This window comes from Syngnathus scovelli, chromosome 17, assembly GCF_024217435.2.
Source record: "Syngnathus scovelli strain Florida chromosome 17, RoL_Ssco_1.2, whole genome shotgun sequence".
In the NCBI taxonomy this organism is placed as follows: domain Eukaryota; kingdom Metazoa; phylum Chordata; class Actinopteri; order Syngnathiformes; family Syngnathidae; genus Syngnathus; species Syngnathus scovelli.
The window spans coordinates 2,949,925-2,969,088 of record NC_090863.1 but is presented as its reverse complement, the minus strand read 5'-3'; the positions used below and the strand labels follow the sequence as shown (position 1 = coordinate 2,969,088).

The following is a 19,164-nucleotide window of genomic DNA, read 5'->3' as shown; positions in this document are numbered from 1 at the left end:
ACTAACTATGTTTAAAAACATTACTGAACACACGTTTTTCCAGACAGATTATTCTGTTAAATAACATTTAGTACTATTTAGGAGGTTCAACAACTGGCTGGACTCATCTGTCAATAAGAAAGAGGGACAGCAAAAGTATTTTCACGAACTTTTTATTTCCACGCGTCTCCTCTAGCATTTTTTGTACATTATTTTCTTATTTTCTTAACATAAGAACAGACTTGTTATACACAGATATTTAAGCAGGAAGGGAGGGAGGGAGGCTTTCCGGGGGGATAGGTGAGAATGGTGTCTAGCCAGCACAAACAAGACCTACGGGCGTGCGTGCGTGTGTATAAAAACGTGGAGGCACCGAGCACCACCTCAAAACTTTTTTTTTTCTTTTTTTAAATAGCTTAATAAAAATACAATCTTTTTCCATGAACTTCAACCGAAAGATGACGGACTAAACAATGTTTTTTTGTTTTGTATTATTGTCAATGGCACACACACACACACACACACACAACATCTAGCGCCAACTACTGGTCACCATAAACATTTCACGTGATCCATGGCGGCAAACACTGACGGGTGAGTGTGGGAGGGGGTAAAATAAAAAAAACGCTGTGTTGGCATTTGAAATGTGGAAGCGCGACAAACCGCCACTCTTGACGCGCGGGAATGTTGCCTTCACTTTTTTTTGTTTTGTCTTTTTCTTTAAAATATCCATGGTTTAACCTCTCCGAGGCCCGGCGACTTGGCCGGATGGCCACTCAGCGGCAGCGGAGCTGCTCTGCTCCCCCTCCTCCGCCCGCTGGCGTTCCGGCATGGCTTGAGCGATGGAGCCATGCGCGCTGGAGAGAAGGGAGAGAAAGAAAGAGAACGTGTGCGTGCTGTGGAGCTACGGGCGCCTGGCGCTCGTCTGTCATCTGTTGGCCGGGAAGTAGTTGGGATCCAGGTAGTTGTAGCTGGTGCTCTGTGGCAGGCGGTAGTCGCGGTCCAGTAAAGTGTCGGGCTGGTACACGGGGTCCAAGTGGTGACTGGGCTTGTGGGTCTCGGTCTTGAACAAGCTGCACCGGGGAACGGAAAAAGTGAGAGCTCATCTTACTTACACTAGACTAGTGCTCTGTGAAATACTAAAAGTGACTCTGAGGAGTTCACTTATGACCTAATGAAGTGTATCCGCTTTGTGCATGTCTCGCGACTGACCAGTCTGAGCAGTTGGCGCAGAAATCCACGGTGCTGTCCGGGGGACAATCTTGACAATGCCAGCGCACACCCTGGATGGGTTGCACGCCGCACACGTCACACTACACACGCACAGAATGTCTGTGAGATAGATACTTTTGAAAGCGGAATGCCGCCCACCCACGGTTGGAAGGTGCATCACCTTGTATCCCAAGTGTCGCACGCCGGCCTTGTCCTCGCAGAGCTCCTGAAGCTTTAGTTTCTTCAGACGCTTCAGCTCCAGCAGCTCTTTGTACTCTGGAAGATTACGCAGGTCCACGGGGATGCCATCGTCGTCCTGGCGACACACCCAAACAAACGAACTGACGGCGATCCGGAGCGATGCCCTGACCCGCATTGTCTATGTATGAAGTCATTTAATCCAATCCGATGAAGAAGAAAGCGTGCAAACCGACCGAGTCGTCGTCTGCGAGGTCGTGCATGGCGCCGTAGAACGCCACCCGCTCGTCGTCGTCGTCATCCATGAAGACGGGAGGCTCGTAGGAGGTGAGGAAGGTGGAGGGCCGGGAGAGGTGTTTGTTGAGGTGGTGCTGCCTCTTGCTGGTCGCCTGGCCAACAAACAACAACAAGCATGCGCTATTTTCGGTGTGGGGGTAGTATTTTTTTTTTTTAAAGACTAGATGGTGCCAAGGCGTTAGCGTACCTTCTTAGTGTACATGTACAGGTTGGGGGTCCTTCCGGGCACGGGGATTCCAGCTTTTGTCAGTTTAATGAAGTACTTCTGCACCCTGCTAGCAACCTGCAACCATGTCACAGGGAATCAGATCCAACAAATATTCATTTATTCAATTTTCAATATTTAGAGTTAAGTACATTGGAATGAATAAATGAATCAAATTTGCAGTGAACTTAAACCGCAGACTAGATTAAAAAAAGTGTTTCATTTGACCTGTTTGGCCGTCCGGTTGCCCAACTCGTCTGCGATCTTCTGCCACCTTTTGGACTCCACCTCCTCAGGAGGAAACTTGATAAGCAGCTCTTCCAGTTTCTTCTAACGGGTCCAAAGCCAACACGGAGGACGTGTGATCATGAACAACATGTCTGCCACACGACCGTGTTCATCATACGTGTGCTTTTTATTACCTGCTCATCCGCCGTCCACAGCTGGTTAAAGGTGTCGGGCTTGCTGGAGTGGCAAAGCCTACCCCGGATCATCTGTCGACGCAGAGCAACAGTTACCGGGATGATGTTAAATGGCACACACATATTAGAAGGACTCTTAGGGGATGATGCCGGCTGGCCGGCCGCTTAAATCGGACCTGTGTCTGCCTGCCATTCTCTGGGGCGTCACTAGTGGGGAGTGACGAGTACAAGGTGGAGGCTTCACAGTCTTTCTTGGGCTCGACGGGACTTTTGGGTCGGGCGGGCAAACCTAGGAAGGAAGGGGTAAAACCATTTCAAGCATGTGAAAAGGTGGCCATTTTGGACCGGCCGGCCACACCTTTGTCAAAGATGAGCTTGAGCCGCCTGGTTTTCCGTTTCTTGTCGCAGAACTCCCTCTGGAAATCCCCGAGGCCAGAGGTGTACTGCTCCCACGCCAGGTCCGGGAGCTGAACGACACGCTGGGGACACGGCAGTTCCAGATTCACCTGAAGAAAGCCACCGAAATGCAACGTGACTTTTTAAAGTACGGCTGGGTGACATTGACTGAAAATAAACTCCAATCGTACGTATTTTCAGATCCCCTCTTTGGTTTCGGAGAAATGACATGAATATGACATTATTCAAAACAAGTTGTCTTTTTTGATCCACGCCTTCTGAGATTTGATGATTTCTCTTGTTACCAAACAAGCTTTGAAGCAAGTTTTTCGGCGTGGTGTTTTTTGATGCATTCATTTGCATCTGCAGATGCCAGACGACAGAAAAAGACACATATTGTTTTCAAACCGCATGGTTTGACTGGTCCATCCATGTCCGTTGTCAAAGAATCAAAAGGTAAATACCAAAATAGTAACTTAGCAACAGTGACTGCATTTTGTGAAGTCGCTCCTCTGTGCACTTCAGTCAGAACATGCTTTGAATAACCAACCGAGTGCCACATTCTAAGCAATAAACACCAATACAGTACGCTGGGCCAAAATGGACAAATTGCCCTCAATCAAACTCCGAGCCGTAGATTTGGCTTACCCTCTTCTGCAGCTGCTCCACAAAAGTGATGGGGTCAGCCAGGGCCTCTCTTCGGTGGCGCGCCAACTTCTCCAAGTCCAGGATGGCCTGCGTGCGCTGGCCCTCAAGAACGGCAATTGTCTGCAACAACCTCTGGTAACTGAAAGAACATCATGTGAATGACTCAATTCCAGCTAACGTGTCTCTAGCTATCAGAACGCTGGCACGTCAAACAACGGCTCGCGGCATCAGAGTTTGGCAGTTTGCGGGGGTGAGAGAAAGGCGGCGCGAGCGGGACTGACTCAAAGGCCCGTCAGCACGCGTCCATCTCCGTTAACACGACGTGGCGGGCTCCTCAAACGTTACCCACGTTGACAGGCGACATAACATTGAATATTCAGATAAACGATGTCCTGTAGACCATTTGATAAGCACAAAAATGGAGGAAATTGGACTACAAAAATTGCAACGGACGGAACAACTATAACCAGGGGGTCCTCAAACTGTGGGACCACATAAAAATATCTTGTTGCGCAGCTCAACGCACTCTCAATTCTCACTGTTTTACGAGCAAATAGTGTCGTTACTGGAATTGTGACTTTACTACTTCGGGGTTGCCACCGCAATTGGACAAAATGAAAACAACCTCGCCCCGTCAAACCTAACAACGCCTGCAGTGAGAACACAATGCACTCCAACCCCAATTGACACATATGGAGAGTTCCAGTCTCAAAACGCAGAGTCACGCTTCCTTTAAATGACTCCCAGCTTGTATTGATCCATCTTTGTGAGCTCGATTGAATCTCGTCGCAAAAACTCGATCCGGTTACTTTGCCGCCTGTGCTGAATGTGAAATATCCGCCGGTACGAGAGAGAGACGTTGACGCGCTTGTGTTTTAAAGTCGGATAGCATGACCTCGGTAATGTAACCCTAAACTGAACTTGTTTTTTAAATCAACATCCTGCAGGTGACTGCAAATGCAGGAGCACAGGCAGGTGTGTGGTTGGAGGGGTGATGCTTAGTGGGGAGCACTGCTTTTGCCTATTCAATGTCTGAGCCGGAAACCTATTTACACAGGAGATAGGATATTGTCACAAAGCAGACTGCATTCGACGCTAGAGGTTCCGGAGTATTACGCCGCATTATTTAAATTTTTACCAGCTACAAATCCCATTAAAATCAAGAGCATGGCAGGATTATTTGACAGCGCAGACGAGTAGAAACGCAACAGTGGAAAGATTAGGCTGAGCGACACGAGCGAGGCGGCAAAGCCAAAGAGATTCCCCCCACCCCCGGCCAAAGTCCCTTGCACGTACTCTTTGTTATGTTTCAGAGCCAGGTGGTCGGATTCAAAGTAATACACGTCTGGCTCCTCCTCTTCCTCTTCTTCTTCCTCTGTGGCGTGACTGCACACCGCTTCCTTGCCGACGTCTCCGGGCACCACAGGGGCGCCGTGGTCGCGGCCCGTCTCGTCTTCGGGCTCCGCGCGGGTGTTCTCGTCGTGGTCAGGGTGACACAAAGAGTCTGAAGGAGCGAGAAAGTCCTCGTCCATCCCCTCCGACGCTTCCCCGTCCTTCTTCGGGGCGGCGGCGTCTCGAGGTGGAGAGCAGGCCTTGGCCTTGCGGGGCGAAGTCCGCAGGGTGTACCTGTGTTCGTAGAGCTCGACAAAAGACAGGGGCGTGCGCCCGGGCTCGGCGGGCGGCGGCGGGCTCGTTGCCAGCGGGGACGTTGTTTCTCCTGAGTTACTGTTGTAGGCAGCGGGGGAAGGCGAAGCGGCGGCGGTGTCCGGCACCGGCGTATGCAGGCGACCATTTCCGTCGCCCTCGCTGTCCATCACCTGCTCCTCGCCGGCCAAACAAAGGGGGTCACCCACCACGTCCACCTCTACGTCCTCCACTTCCTGCTCCCCGGCCACCACCAGCTCAGGCAGCGTATCCTCCGGAGGGGCCGGGGAGAACCAAGCGGGCGGCTCCGCTGAGGCGGCGACCTCCGTGCGCGCCGGACTAGAGTTCGTACAAGGCACCGTGGGGCGGGGAGAGAGGGGCGCCTCAGCCCGGCCGCCGTTGAGCAGCGGCGGGTAGCCGACGGCGGAGACTGGGCTCGAAGACTCTTCGGCGAGGGTGGCGTGGTTCTCCGCTGCGTTGTCCCCGAGCCCGTTTGAGGCCTTATGAGCATTGGGGGACTCCAGTGCCCCTTCATGCTCCACCCGGCCATCTTTGGCCAGCTCCCCTTTCTCTTCCTTGAGGACAGGTGAGTCGGGAGCTAAGTCAGAGTTCCGGGCGGGAACGTCTACACGAGCGTTCCCCTCGCAAGGTTCAGGAAGACAGACGGGACACTCGGGGCTCCCGGCGTCCTCCTCGCGTTCCCGAGATTCCCCGACTCGGGAACACCGCTTGGCCCTTTTGATTAAAGGAGGAGCATCCGGCACCCCGTTCCCTTGATCGCAATGTTCCGACTTTTCGGGGCTGACGTCGTTTTCGAGACACAAGCCACTCCGTTTGCGAGGACCGGCCAAAAAGTCCTGCTCGCCCGCCAGAGAACTATTATAGTCCTTTGAGTCCTTTAACCGTCCCTCCAACGAGATCTGCCGCTCTGCGTCCTGGACCGACTGGTTGTCAGTGTCCTCTTTAGCATCCTGCTTGGTCTTCTCCTTCTTAGGGTCCGGCTTGGACTCCTGCTTAGACACCGGCTTGATGTCCTGTTTGGCCAGCTGCCTGGAGTCCTGCCGGGACTCCTGCCTCTTCTTGGGCGAGCGAGCCCTGGGCAGCGGAGAGACAGCCGACTCTTCCGGCTGGGCGATGCTGCGGTTCCTGAGCGTGCGCCCACAAAAGTTCTCGTCCAATCCATTGAGCCCCACCGACGACCTTGTGACGCGCGAGGAACGGGACGCGGCCATACTACGGCGGCTGCCTACAATCTCCTCATCCTGGTGCGCTCTCCACTGTGGCGGAACGTGGGCACCTGCAAAGACACACACTACTGTGAATGTAAAATCCGTAGGGTTAGCAATCTATTTGCCTGACTCTACTTACTGCTAGGCCGCTAATGACTGCAGCGTGTAATTGGCTCGCCGCTATCGCGCATCTGATGATAGAAATGAAGCAACCCGCAATGTGCGAATGAAAGATTTCGCCACAAGTTCTTTTCGCCCACTTACCCGGCCAGAATGAATACATTCAAGCGAGATGTTAAACGCGTTCAGACTTTCCACAATAAATGAGGTCTGGTGCAGCATTTAAATAAAATCAATAAAAAAGTTGCCACACAGGGCTGACTGCCTTCAACCAAACATGGCGTGAGAAGAGAGTGCCAGGTTAATTCCGCTAATGAATCTAAAGAGCGCAATAAAAAATAAAAGGTGCCCGTCCGGCATTCGAAAGTCACATTGAATCATTACAGTGGTGTCCTTTGCGGGTCGTAAAAGGAGTTTAAAAGGAACACATCAATTAGCACCGCGGAGACAGACATGACCATGAAGAGGGAAGACACATTCAAGCAGAGAAGACAAAAGCTCTGTGCCATTACTTTTGTACCGCGTTAAATGAATGTCGGTGGTTTGGGATAGCTGGAGATTTTCTTTTATTTTGGAAAGTTTGCATTTCCTCTTTGTGCATCCCTGATAAGACATTCTGTTGACGCCAGTGTTCATTTGTGGAGAGCATTTTGATTTGGATCTTTCTGCAAGCAGTGTTGTGCATTTACGCAACTTGCAGAGTCAATCATGGCTTGACGTGCACACATTACTTGCACTCTGCTGATGCCGGCCGGTCAGACGGCCAGCCGGCTGCTGAGACGGCTAACGACGCATCCATGCGTAAAACAGGAAGGAGGCAAAGGGAGCCAACGCTCTACATTCAGTTCAACGCAACAAATTAATGTGGCACGCTCGTTAGCTCTTCTCTGGGAGGAAAATAACCATCACCGGTCAGCTCGGTTGAATAAACGCTAACATATCGTTACAGCCTAGCTCGTAGCAGCAGAGGTAATTAGCTAATACGCTAACAAATGCCGCCTTCAGTATGTACTATACATCCACACTGGAAATAAAGAGCAACATTCTGAGAAGCAATTACTCCCAATGTAAGTAATGTTTTCAGGGTCAAATTGACAGCCTTATAAAACCTTCAGAGGATTTCCAAGCATAATAAGGTCAAGCGGGAGGATGCCTTAATTCATGACTTCCTTTTTAGTTGGTTATCAGCCTCTTTCACAGAGATCCAGCAACGTTGCATTAACCCAGCCGTGCAGTTTACACAGAACGCAGCCAAGGGGATACATTGTCGCACCACTATCTCAGTTGAATATTTCAGTATATTTTGTCTTTATTTCAAAACTAAGGTCTGTATAGAGAAATCACTGATTCTGAACTGAGCTCTATTTTTGCTGGTTGCTTTGCTCAACCTTTTCACTACTGTTCATAAACATTGACAAAGTCTAAATACAATGTTAGTGCCTCATAAAATAGACCAAAACTAACTTTTTTTTTTTTTTTGGGGGGGGGGGGGGGGCCTCATTGATTACGTTAGGAATTTGGCACGATTTAAGAGGCTGACTGATCATGTCAAACCTCTTTAAAAAACATGCATGCCCGGCTTGAAAGTGAAATGAACGTGCTAGCATTGACAATTTCGTCCAAAAGTGATAAAACCATGTCATTTTAGACAGTGTTAAAGGCGACAATGTGCGCAATTATGCGTGAGCACACCTGCCAAACAAGCCAAGAGCGCTGGCTAAAGAAAATAAGCTAGCTAATTTTGGGGACGTTTGTCCTAAATTTAAAGCCTAGTGTGCTTGTTACTTTTGAGTCCACTTTCGTCTCCACACTTCCATTGGGGCCTAGCATCAACGTGACATCCACGGGGTGGCGTGGCGCGCATCCCGAGTACAGGGGCTCGGATCCCCGCGTCCTTGCTTGACATGTGCAGCAGGAACCGGTTGCTACTCAACCGAGACCTAGGAGTGAACAAAACTGGAATACAATCCGTTGAGTTAAATAAAAAAACGTATATATAATACACACAAGTGTAGTTCATATCAAGAGCGCAGCCGGGGGCGGTGGGCGAGTTAAACGTTAGCAGTAACTTGACTGCAAAACACCGCTTGGTTAAATGGGGCTAACTCCTCGTTCGAGCCGCGGCTAAATAAGGCACGTTGGCGAGCCGTAAACGGCCGAAATTAGTAAAGAGGCTACCTAAGGAGACTCCGGTATGGCGGGGCTTCCACGTTAATCCATTCGACTCGAGAAGCGTCTCTGCTAGGCTAGGCGAGTTGATAAAACCGGTAGGGAGAATCGTGGCAGTCTGACTGTAGCTAAGCGTTAGCCACACTAGCTTAGCCGATTGTTCCGCTCCCAACTTTGCCGTTTAATTTGCAAACGGCGGCGGTCGCTCACTAACAGTCCGGCCGTTTGTGTTGTTTCCCCTCCAGCCCCAGACAATTGAAACGCTCCGTAGTCTGGTCAAACATTTGCGGAGCCCTCAAAAGAATGTAGCACGTACCTCACTTCCGTACGGTCACTGCACGCTCGCTCGCAGCCATGTTTTTACAGTGCTGCCGAGCGCTCCGGCTCGAGCTCGGGTGTGCGAGCACATTGAGGCGAGGGCGACATTCGCGTGCCGCACTCTGCAACATGTTTGGCTTCTCGTGGCCTTGAAATGCTTTCTAATCCACAGCAAATGTGGATCACAAGCATTATGATGACTTCGTAGAAAAAGCCTTCATGTTGGGACTGCTTGCTTGCTTTTGGTTGGACTCATCAAGAAATGCTTTTGAGCAACTTTTTACGAACAAAGGACTTTTTGGATCTTCTACCAATGTGCATTTGAGGCATTGCTTTCCTTTTGATAGGTTTCTACTTGCCATTGTACTTTCCCTAGCTATGATTCTCAGCTCGAGCCTTGCATGCAATTGAATCTCACTCAGTTTGTGCTGTTTTTATTTTGGCAGATTTCTACTTCCTGTTCCTGATCCCATCATAGGACTCTATTCTGACCAACCTTTTGTAAACAAAGCTCATTCATCAACACTTTTTTTCTTTTTTCATTACCAGTGATGTCTCATTTGAAACACCAACTGCTTTATTCTAGTAGGTATGAATAAAGCACTTTGATTTTGATCGGTGTCTGGAGTTGTGCTCGGCTTGTTTTAAATGTCTCCCTTCGCCAACACAGGTTTCAAATGATCATTATGGCCTGAAGAAGCCTGATCATTTCAATCAATTGTGTTGGAGGAGGGAGACGTGTAGGACAGTGGCACTCAGTTGAGCTACTCCTTTTTGATCAAGAGGAATGTGGGCAAGATTCATTTATGTTGTGGATTAATCAAGATTAGCACACGTTCATCAGGATTTCATCCATGTTTTTTTTCTTTTATTGTGCGAGGCATCAAAAAAGAAAATCCGAATTGGTCTTACTAATGGTCCATCGGTTAACACATACGGCATCCGATATGCAAAATAACGTCCTCGATTAAGACTGACAATGCTGCCGATTACTACTTACTATACTGCGGTGTTGTGACTAGCTAGGAAAGCTCGTGCACAGTTAGGAGTTGTGAGATTTCAATGTTAAAAGCATGCATTCGTATTTCACGATGTATATACAAAAGAAAAAAACGAACATTCTTTTTTTAAACTCCTTGTCCGTGATAAATAAGCAAGTGCTGAATCTTAACCAACATACACCATTATTAAATTCAAACATCTGCATGCCCGTTTGTGTGTCAAAACAGCGATTCTCAACCGGTGGAAGCAAAAGTCTACGTAAACGACACGGGTCAAGATGTGTGTGTCGTTTGGTGCTGCTGTTTTGGTTAGCGACAGTTGTGGTGAGCTCAATTGGTAAGAAATTTTGGAAAGCCATTTTGGATAGATTCTTGGGCTCTCAGGTATGTCTTGCCCAAATCTAAAGACAGCAGGGCAACACCAAATACAGCTTTTTTTGACAAAGTGTGGAGACTATTTTGATCCCCATGAAAAGGGGTGGTTTTCTTTTTTTTAAATTCAGCCTGCCCAAGCCAGTTTTTCCACAAGGACACATTCCCGGAATCGGACAGGGACTCTGCCAATTGGGCTTATTACCAGGGCAAGTACTTGCCAAAACCTCACTTGTGAATTCACTCAAATAACAAGCAGGTATCCAAAACAGATGGGCGCAGCTCTTCTGTCTACCTCGTGAGAGTGGGGAAAAGTGAGGCATGGAATGCCATCAAATGATGACAATTTCAAGAGAAAAGAAGCTACCAGACCAGTTGAGAAGCGCTGCTCTGCACCACACCACAAAACACACGACAATGAATTCCTGAGACTCGTCTGTCCCTTCATAACCTTAAGATGTCCGTCGGTGGAAGTGCTATAGTACAAGTGTCATGAACACTTGGTACATGTGCTCATTTGGTCAAAATAAAATGGCATTCTGTGTATTTTTTTTTTTTTTTTTTTGTGGTTGTTATCTAGCTGCACACATTTAAAATAGTGACATGAGATAACTGCAGTGCTAATAGAAACATATACACATTTGTACAATACGACAAAGTTTTGATTCCCTTTTCGGAGCAGACTGTCGCATAAGCAGATAATGTTGGTGTCTTTTTTTTTGCGTGAAAGCGTTTCCAAGTGCAAAAAAAAAATGAAAAAGGCCTTGTTGATTTGATCTTGTTCGCTCATTCTTTGTATGCTTTTTGTTTTGTTTTTTTAAAGCGAGCGCGTCTCCACCTCGATCTTTTCCTCTGACTGGTGGGAGGCGTCTGCTTCCTGGTGGCCGGCAACCACACTGGGCCGCACAGTCACCAGCGGTCCGCCGCCGTAGATGCCGTGGAGGAAGTTCCACGTCTCCTCGGAGATCTGGCCCGAGTCGGCGCCTGCCGAGACGGAGACGCAATGTTAATGAGTTGCAAATTCTTGTGCTCAAGGGCCATGTTTGATTTTTAAAATAAACACATGCCTGGTCATGTAACACTATTTTAAATGTCTTGAAAAATGTCACTTGTATCAGAAAGTTCAAATGTGACTTGAAACATTGCCTGATCAGTTAACAAAGGTGTTATGGTGATCATTATTTCCTAAAGGCTAAAACAAAACAAAAAAACAAAAGAGTAAGTCAAGCACTTTTGTAGACGTTCTACTATATTGTCACAAGTGATTGTCACGTTACATTGAGAAAACATTCCACATGACTTTTTGTACCTTGTTTGAGAGTTAAATGGCCACTCTTGTTCACTGCTATCTTGGAATTCTCAATGGGTCCTGGTGGATCTTGAAAAAGAGAAAGACCTCAATGAGTGTCAAAGGTTGTTGTCATGCATGTGAGGTTAAGAACAAGACATTTCATGCTTTTGTGTCATTTTTGAGAGGTCTTCTTTTTGTCGCTGACACATCCAGCCACTAATTGGGACAACTTTGCATCTTCTTTGTGAGGCGATGACTCATTTGTGTCACACTCGAACATCCACTTACTGTTGTCTTTCCCTTTGACAAAACCCTCCCACTCGCGGAACCACTGCATGCTGATGCAGTATATGACCACCGGAGACTCCTCATCCTGGAAGGCCTTGTTCAGCTGCGGAGAGAGCAAATGTGGACGTAGGAGTGAGTGAGTGAGTGAGTGAGTGAGTGAGTGAGTGAGTGAGTGAGTGAGTGAGTGAGTGAGTGAGTGAGTGAGTGAGTGAGTGAGTGAGTGAGTGAGTGAGTGAGTGAGTGAGCGAGCGAGCGAGCAGTGGGAAGGAAGAAGAGGCGGTGGCGGGGGATTTCACACGGAATAAATCAAGTGAGATGATGGCAAAACTAAATCCATTTCATCAGCTCCTTTGCTGTCATTACATGACCCTCTTGGGAGTTTAAGATCAGGGGATGTTTGAGAATATCTTCCATTTTTCACATGTCCTGAGTGTTGTTGTTAGTCACCTAAATGTTGAACAGAGGCTGTGATTTACCGAAGTCAAATTCCTTGTTTGGCACGCTCAAACATGGCGAATAAAAAACTCTTGAATCTTGAATTCTGAACACACTGTGCCCTTCTGTGAAATAAAGCAGGTTGTGTTCTTGATGCTAAGGCAGCTGCATCCATCCGTCTGGTTGCATTAATAATGAGGCTTTCATCAGCTTTACACCTCTCATCTTCCTCTTGGGTGATGAACACAAAATGGAGCTTCCGAATGGCACAGTAACACCCATACAATGTTAATGAGCCATTTCATTGACAAGGTGGTGGATGGGGAGACAACATACCCGGACAAACATGTCCAGCTCTGACTTGCGCCGCTTCTCCAGCTTCTCCACCTCAATCTGACACGTGTTGCAGGCGTACAGGTGATTGACGGCGGGTCCTCCCCCGTACCTTAGTAGACAACCATAGCCATTAAGTTGGCGGGGGAACGAGAGGAATGACGAGAGCGGCCGAGACGAGTCGGCATACCTGCCGTACAGGTGGTCCCACACGTTCTGTGGGACCATTACAGCCAGCTCTTCAATGTAGGCCGCTTTGTTGGGTGGAATACCTGACACGGTAGGAAAGAGACACTCAGGAAAACCAGATCTCGTAGCACAAAATGTCTAATCATAAATGTGTCACGGTACCCCCGTGCGAGCACAGGAAATCGTCATTGGAAATGGGCCCCGGCTCAGCGAAGGTCTTGAACTTGTTGAGCCATTGGCGGGAAATGTAGAACTGCAGTAGGCTGGGCTCCATCATGTTGAGCAAGCCCGACACCCTATTTCGCTCCTTCACGGCGTCCTCGTTGCTCTTCCTTTGGGGAGCGAGTAGACACAATGTGCTGTTATCCAGTGCCAGAGTGAAATTCAACTACCTGAAGTTTGAAATCTTTTCAAAAGACACTTCTCTAACATCTGTGCCTTTATGTCTGACAGTTATGGACTGGTTTGAACCAGTCCGGGATGGAAAAACGATTGGGGGACCACTGACTTGGAGATAGATGTTGATTGCAATGTTATGCATGCAAGGTTTAATGTGTTGGCTTACTTGTAGAAGAGCACATAAGCCTCAGCGTTCTGAACGCAAGACTCTGACACCTCAGTCACGCTTTGGTCATCAAACTCATACCAGAGATTGTTTATATCGTTCCTACAGTATGCAATGTAGTGGCCACCTGCAGAAGGAAGGGAAGAGGTGGTGAGACCATCACGTTTCGAGCAGCGCCCGCCCACCCGCCCAGCCACTTACTGCTGGCGGTGCCGTGGTGGCAGATGACCGACAGCAGATCGTAGTTGGCAGTCTGCGTCGAGCTGTCCTTGGCTAAGAAGGGCTGCAAGTCGAGACCCTCCAAAGGAAAGGAGACGTGGGTTCCAATTTTGGTGGAGAACATCAGCTCATGCCTGAAGCGTTTCAGGTGGATACACAGAATCTAGACGAAAAGACACTGATTTCAATCAAGAGCCTGACGTTCAAGGCTGAGGTTCTTTGTGATGTCAAGAGGGCGATACCTCTGGCAAACTTTGCATTTTGCAAAACTTGACTCCATTTCGTAACCTTGAGGGGGGATGATAAACATCAATAAAAACCCTTTGAACGTTCATTAAAAAAAAAAAAAAAAAAGGAACTCACTTCTTGCATTTTTCACAGCTGTACATGTTGTCGCCTAGAAAACCAAACCACAAATCCCCCAAAAAATTATCAATGAAGTCAATCCCGGAAACGATTATGCCCATCCCTAAAATAATAATCATCAGCAGCTCGCTTACCTTTCAGTTCATCCCTGGCAAAGAAGGCTGCGAGGCAATCTTGTAGCGTGACCACCGGACCCCAGAACCAGCTGAAAATAGGAGCCGACAAGATGGATGACACCTGCTCCACTGTAAAGGCCTTAAATAGCAAATCTGCACGCACCTCTTGATGTATTCCATGACAAATGCGATCCAGCCCTGCGGCGCATACGCTTCCCCGCAAGAGCCGGCGGCTTTCACCAGGGATGTCTGGTGGGTAGCAGAGTGCAATTTGGCCAGGTCTTCCTTCCCCGGGATGGGTAAGGAGATGTCCTGGAAGTTCTCCAGCGTGACCGACACCTGATGGTGAGTGAGTGGTCATTGAGCATGTGCGCCGATGTATGTGGAGATGATAACACTAACCCGATCGCAGGTGAGGCACTGCACAGAGCTCACAATAGTCCCATCAAACACGTCCGAGATGACGCTGTGGTACCTCCTTTGACACTTGGTCTTGGCCGGGGAGAACGTGCTCATCGCTGCGGCAAGAGGACATACGCCATAAGACGGAGTGAGCGCCGTCCACAAATGTCCGTTGAATGAAAAATAAAACAAGCAGAATACTAACAACCAATGGAGAATGAGAACTGCTGTCCAGTCAGTACCAGTCCCCTTCCCAAAGGGATATTTGTTGGTAGGAAACTGATCATTTACCTTTCTTATGTGCATTGTTGAGACTGGGCCACACAGAGGAAGTTTTGGGCGGGCTGCTGGACATTTTGTGGCCCTCCATAGGGACTGGACTTTGTGGTCTTGTGAGGTTGGACATTTGGATGTCTGGAAAAGACTCTGAAGAAGGAGGAGAGAGAGAGAGAGAGAGTCAAAAGTTATGAGATTGGGCTGCGATTTTAGGATGAACCTTAAAATGCATTACAGTGATTTATAAACGTAATCTTCTCTCAAATTTGATGACAAATGTTACGCTGCCAGTGCTTTTTGCACAATGCTGTGTTTTCTAACCACAAGCTGAAGGGCAAATGTCAAAACAGGTGTGTGATATCATGAGTATTTTCTCCTTACCCGATGTCCTGCTTTGCGTCTTAATGTGTCCCTGACTGCTGATAATGGGCGTGGTCTCAGTGGTGGTGTCCATCTCTTTGTCCATGTCCGCCACTGCGTTCTCCCCGGTGCGGTAGATGTCGTTGATCATGTTCTTCTCCTTCTGCCACTCCCTGTTGGCCTGAAGGTCATCTTGCTCGGGAATCAGCATCTCCGCCTCGTTGTCGACGACGACAGTGGGCGCGCCCGCGTGCGCTACTTCACCGTCGGCCCGATCGCTGCACCCGCACGACTCGCAGGACTGAAAGTCGCTGTCTGACTGGTTGTGGTTATCTTCCCTGGATGGGCCGCCTTCCACCGTGACGCCGCCGCCAGACGGCTCGTACGGCTCGGGCAGCATCTCCTTCAGCTCTTCGTGCAGTTGGTCCATCAGGCAGCGCAGAAACTCCTGCGAGTCCTGCGGGACGGAACAGTTTGAAAATCAGAAGTATTACTGGGCTTTGGTGATGCATTAACCCACGAGGAATGTTCCTTGACGTCACAACCCAATGTTGACATCAAGGCCACTCCGTTCTTACACCTATGAAGAAAGAAACATCACACACACACACCTGTTGAGAGTATCCTCGGAACATTGGGTTGATGGCTTTGATTCCCTGGAACAGATTAGTCGGGACCACGTAGGATGGTCTGCAATGACGCCACAGACATGAAGAAAGGGCACCGGGTATTTGTTTTCAACAAGAGGAAAAAGTCGCCTACCTGTTCTTGTGCCACAGGTCAGACACAAGTTTCTGGTAGCTCTTGCAGAGCGCCGGTTTCTTGTCCGTTCTCACCAAACCGCCACACTCCAGGAAGAACTGTGTCAATGGCGGGCTGTGACAAAAGGACACTTTGTCACGGTCGGACGGACACTAAGAGAAAAACACTGCCCCTCCCCAAAAATGTCCAAAAAAGAAATACCGTCATTAAAGGAAAGCACGGAGTATTCCCACTCGCTCGTGGAAAGTGATTTTGTTTACAAATTCACGCCCAGCTTTTCCATTAGCACAAATGTGACCAGCCTCCGGGCACGCAATGCGGCAGAGGAGGATTGCTGTTTGCTACAAAACTTTGTTATTTTAGTGGCCAATCGTAAAGGGTGGGCCCAATAAACAAAGACGAGCCCGCAGGGTGCGACAATTGGGCTTCTTTTATAACTGCAACATCTTTGTGTCTGTGCGTGCGTGCGTGTAGGGAAAGCCTAATAAAGTGGCATTGTCACGTCAAATATGGCACATAGTCACCAGTTGGACAGGGCTTGAAGAGCGGCATTCATGTAGCACGAGTTGCCGATGTTCTTCAGTCCAGTCAAGCCTGGGAAGGGAAATGGGAGTGCAGTTAAGCAACCAATCAGAAACAGAAGTTGCTGGCCCTAAGTCACTGTGGGTGGCAAGGACGTGAAAAAATAGATTTCCTATTTCAATATTGGCTTTTGCAGACAGAGCAAAAGTGTCTCATGTCTCCTGTGTACATACAGCGGTGCTTACCACGAGCACGCATGTCATCCTCTTCCTCCGTCTCCATGTCCAGATCTTCGCAAACACTGTTGGGCGTCACGCGGAGAGAGGTGGGGCTCGCAGGAGAGGCTTTGTTGTTACCCTTCAGTGAGTTACACACAAACAAAAAGCAATAGGAAAGCAATGAATAGCAATGTTTTTCCTCTGGACAAGAGGAAAAACATTGTTACGTAAGAGAGAAATGATAAGATAAAGTCGCGCTAATCTAAATGATAAGAGGACAGCAGGGGTGGCGGCATGTACCTGCTGGGAGGAGGCGAGAGGCTTGCTGTTAGACTGCGGGGGCTGAGGGACTAGTTTACGGTCCAAGAAGACCTCCTTGCCACAGGCATAACACCACACTCGCAGGGTGGTCAGGTTCACCGTCAGGTTGTGGCCGCTCTCCTGCGTGCAACCACAACAAATCAACCGAGCACATCAAAAGCTTTATTGTCTTTATTCCTGATTTATCCGAGAAACACAAAAAAAGGGTTTGAGTAAGCAATTTTGGAAGTAGCTAACAATGATAAGAGTCATTTGCATTTTGGAGACGAGAGTGACTTGAAGAGGGACATTCATTTGTATTTTGGAGACGAGTGTGAATTGGGGGAAAAAGCAGCAGCAGGAAAAAAGGCCCAGAAAACAAAGAAAGAGTCCGTCTAAATGATTCACGAAAGGAACTATGGCAGACATGTTTAAGCGCTTTGATATGTGGCGTTATTGGGCTTTAAGTCTGCTTAACAGCCACGTAAGGACCACTTTTTCAGTCTCACCTGCGAGTGTCCTGTGCTGTGATCCACATGGGACTCTCCGCAGCCAACGTATGCACAGCCATTCTAGTAACAGAGAAATACAATCCACGTATTTTTCCTTCCTACATTTGACGGTGTTTTCTCTCTCACTCTTTTGTCTTACCTCCAAACAAGCCCACAAATTTGGTCCCCCAACTTTACAGTCTTGACATTGGCCCTGGAGATATGGCATGCATATTAGCATCGATAGCACCGCGCTATACGTTGTGTTCAGACCAGAACACATCAGGTATTGTCATAATAGAAAGAAGAAACAAACGGACTCACATGAGATTTGTGGATGAGCTCCTCCTTGGTGATCTCCCCCACACAATCCAGGTGGGGGCAGTCGCAGCTGGGGGCCGGTGACATTGCTCACCCAACAGCTGTTAAATAGGGAGGGGGGGCAGAAAGTCACTTCCTCTTTCACAAGAATATAATTGTTTGGAATATCATCTACATCTCAATGACAGATGGGGGAGGAACGCAAGTCACGGCACACGTGAACAACCACTGTGGTTATCAGCTCAAATGTCACGCTGCCCTGCCATCGATAGAGCATTTTCAATGTCCTGTGTGAAATGTACTTGATGGTTTTGAACAAACTGTACTTGTCGGAGCAGTTTTAATGCAACATATGTTTCACTTATTGAGTATTTTGGTGAACATGAACACTTTAGTGTTACACTGTCACTACAGTCTGCGCAAATCCTAATGGGTTTTCAAAGGCATGTTTAGTCACAAGACTGTTTGACCGATAGAGTGACCTATACAGAAGCAAAGTTTTCGCATTAAAGGAGTGTTTTTCATACAGCGTGTTACGCCTTTCAAATTAGTAACCCAAGCTTCCCTTGTTATTTCTGGTTTGTTTGTTGGTATCCCCATTCATTTAACCTGAAGATTATCAAAAGTGTGCAAAATGGACATATCGGTACATAAGGGGCTGAAACTAGGGCGGGGCACTCTGCCTGATAATACAAGCAATAGTGCAGACAACAATCCACAAGCATTATTGCCTCTATTTTGCAAGGCGTTGCGTCGTCGATGGTGTGTGTACGTACACATTCGGGTCTACTGTACGTTACAATTTGACACCGAGCGCCAGTTTAAGGTGCAGATGATGTAAAAATATAAACGTTAACTGCAGCCCGTTTGCGTTAACGCGTGTCACGTTGACATACAAAAAAAGGTTGGCTTTGCATGTTTTCGGTATAAATAGGCAATAGAATAGTACATGTACATACATGTACGTAATGTTGGCCTATGGAGATGAGCTGTCAGAAGCAGCCGAGGCTTTTTTTTTGACAGCGCAGTTGGCACTTAGCATTAGCATCAATCTGACACTTTTCAATATGTAATTTGAAGAATAAAGGGCAACACACACACACACACACGATGGTGTGAAAATATAAAGAAGTGCGTGAATTTACTTAACGCCAGTGAAACGAGATGATGCTTAGCAGCTCTCCGTTAGCATCTAACGTTAGCCTGATAGCGTTGCGGAACGAAGCGAAAGCCGACAATCCCCCCTTGGAGAATCCAAAACTAAAACCACGCCCGGCGGCAATTTATGTCGGCGCTTACCTTTACGATCAAAGTCAGCGGTGCTACAAACGTCGTTATATTCCACTAAAGTCTAAATGTTCGCGTTGGATGCGCTGTTACCGTTTTCGTTTTGAACATTTAAACGCCCCGTTCTGGGTGGTTGCTAACGTTACAGGCAGTCTTGACCATCAAAGAACACGGAGTGGGTACAAGAGAGAAATCGTCTTTCGTTTCCGCTTT

The 19,164-nt window shown here is 48.1% G+C and overlaps 2 protein-coding genes and 1 long non-coding RNA gene across 7 annotated transcripts; 1 reads left to right on the top strand and 2 right to left on the bottom strand.

Moving 5' to 3' along the window:
- Window positions 1–136: 136 nt before the first annotated feature.
- Window positions 137–8,981, bottom strand: zzz3 (zinc finger, ZZ-type containing 3). 4 transcript variants are annotated; one of them, XM_049746760.1, is made up of 13 exons: window positions 8,836–8,894; window positions 8,136–8,306; window positions 4,654–6,298; window positions 3,358–3,496; window positions 2,672–2,819; window positions 2,490–2,602; window positions 2,314–2,385; window positions 2,120–2,221; window positions 1,874–1,969; window positions 1,626–1,778; window positions 1,373–1,507; window positions 1,151–1,292; window positions 137–1,052 (listed from the first exon to the last, which is right to left on the bottom strand). In XM_049746760.1, exons 2-13 carry the CDS (start codon window positions 8,254–8,256, stop codon window positions 700–702), a joined length of 3,219 nt encoding a protein of 1,072 aa, XP_049602717.1. In that variant the 5' UTR covers window positions 8,257–8,306; window positions 8,836–8,894; the 3' UTR covers window positions 137–699. The 4 variants fall into 4 exon arrangements, with proteins under 4 accessions (XP_049602717.1, XP_049602718.1, XP_049602719.1 ...); XM_049746763.2 differs by having other exon boundaries at window positions 749–1,052; window positions 1,192–1,292; XM_049746761.1 differs by lacking the exon at window positions 8,136–8,306 and having other exon boundaries at window positions 8,836–8,981.
- Window positions 8,982–9,284: 303 nt separating this feature from the next.
- Window positions 9,285–11,553, top strand: LOC125984711 (uncharacterized). 2 transcript variants are annotated; one of them, XR_007487043.2, is made up of 2 exons: window positions 9,285–9,422; window positions 11,034–11,553. It is a non-coding gene; the product is annotated as an uncharacterized lncRNA (long non-coding RNA). The 2 variants fall into 2 exon arrangements; XR_007487042.2 differs by having other exon boundaries at window positions 9,291–9,426.
- usp33 (ubiquitin specific peptidase 33) lies at window positions 9,678–19,126 on the bottom strand. The gene is made up of 24 exons (XM_049746775.1): window positions 18,964–19,126; window positions 17,668–17,765; window positions 17,504–17,557; window positions 17,362–17,424; window positions 16,853–16,993; window positions 16,580–16,691; window positions 16,337–16,406; window positions 15,813–15,926; window positions 15,662–15,740; window positions 15,072–15,507; window positions 14,706–14,840; window positions 14,415–14,530; window positions 14,176–14,351; window positions 14,031–14,101; window positions 13,894–13,927; window positions 13,773–13,818; window positions 13,513–13,693; window positions 13,312–13,438; window positions 12,909–13,078; window positions 12,748–12,829; window positions 12,561–12,669; window positions 11,790–11,892; window positions 11,520–11,588; window positions 9,678–11,194 (listed from the first exon to the last, which is right to left on the bottom strand). The coding sequence occupies exons 2-24, from the start codon at window positions 17,749–17,751 to the stop codon at window positions 11,028–11,030; spliced, it is 2,739 nt and encodes a 912-aa protein (XP_049602732.1). The 5' UTR covers window positions 17,752–17,765; window positions 18,964–19,126; the 3' UTR covers window positions 9,678–11,027.
- Window positions 19,127–19,164: the final 38 nt, after the last annotated feature.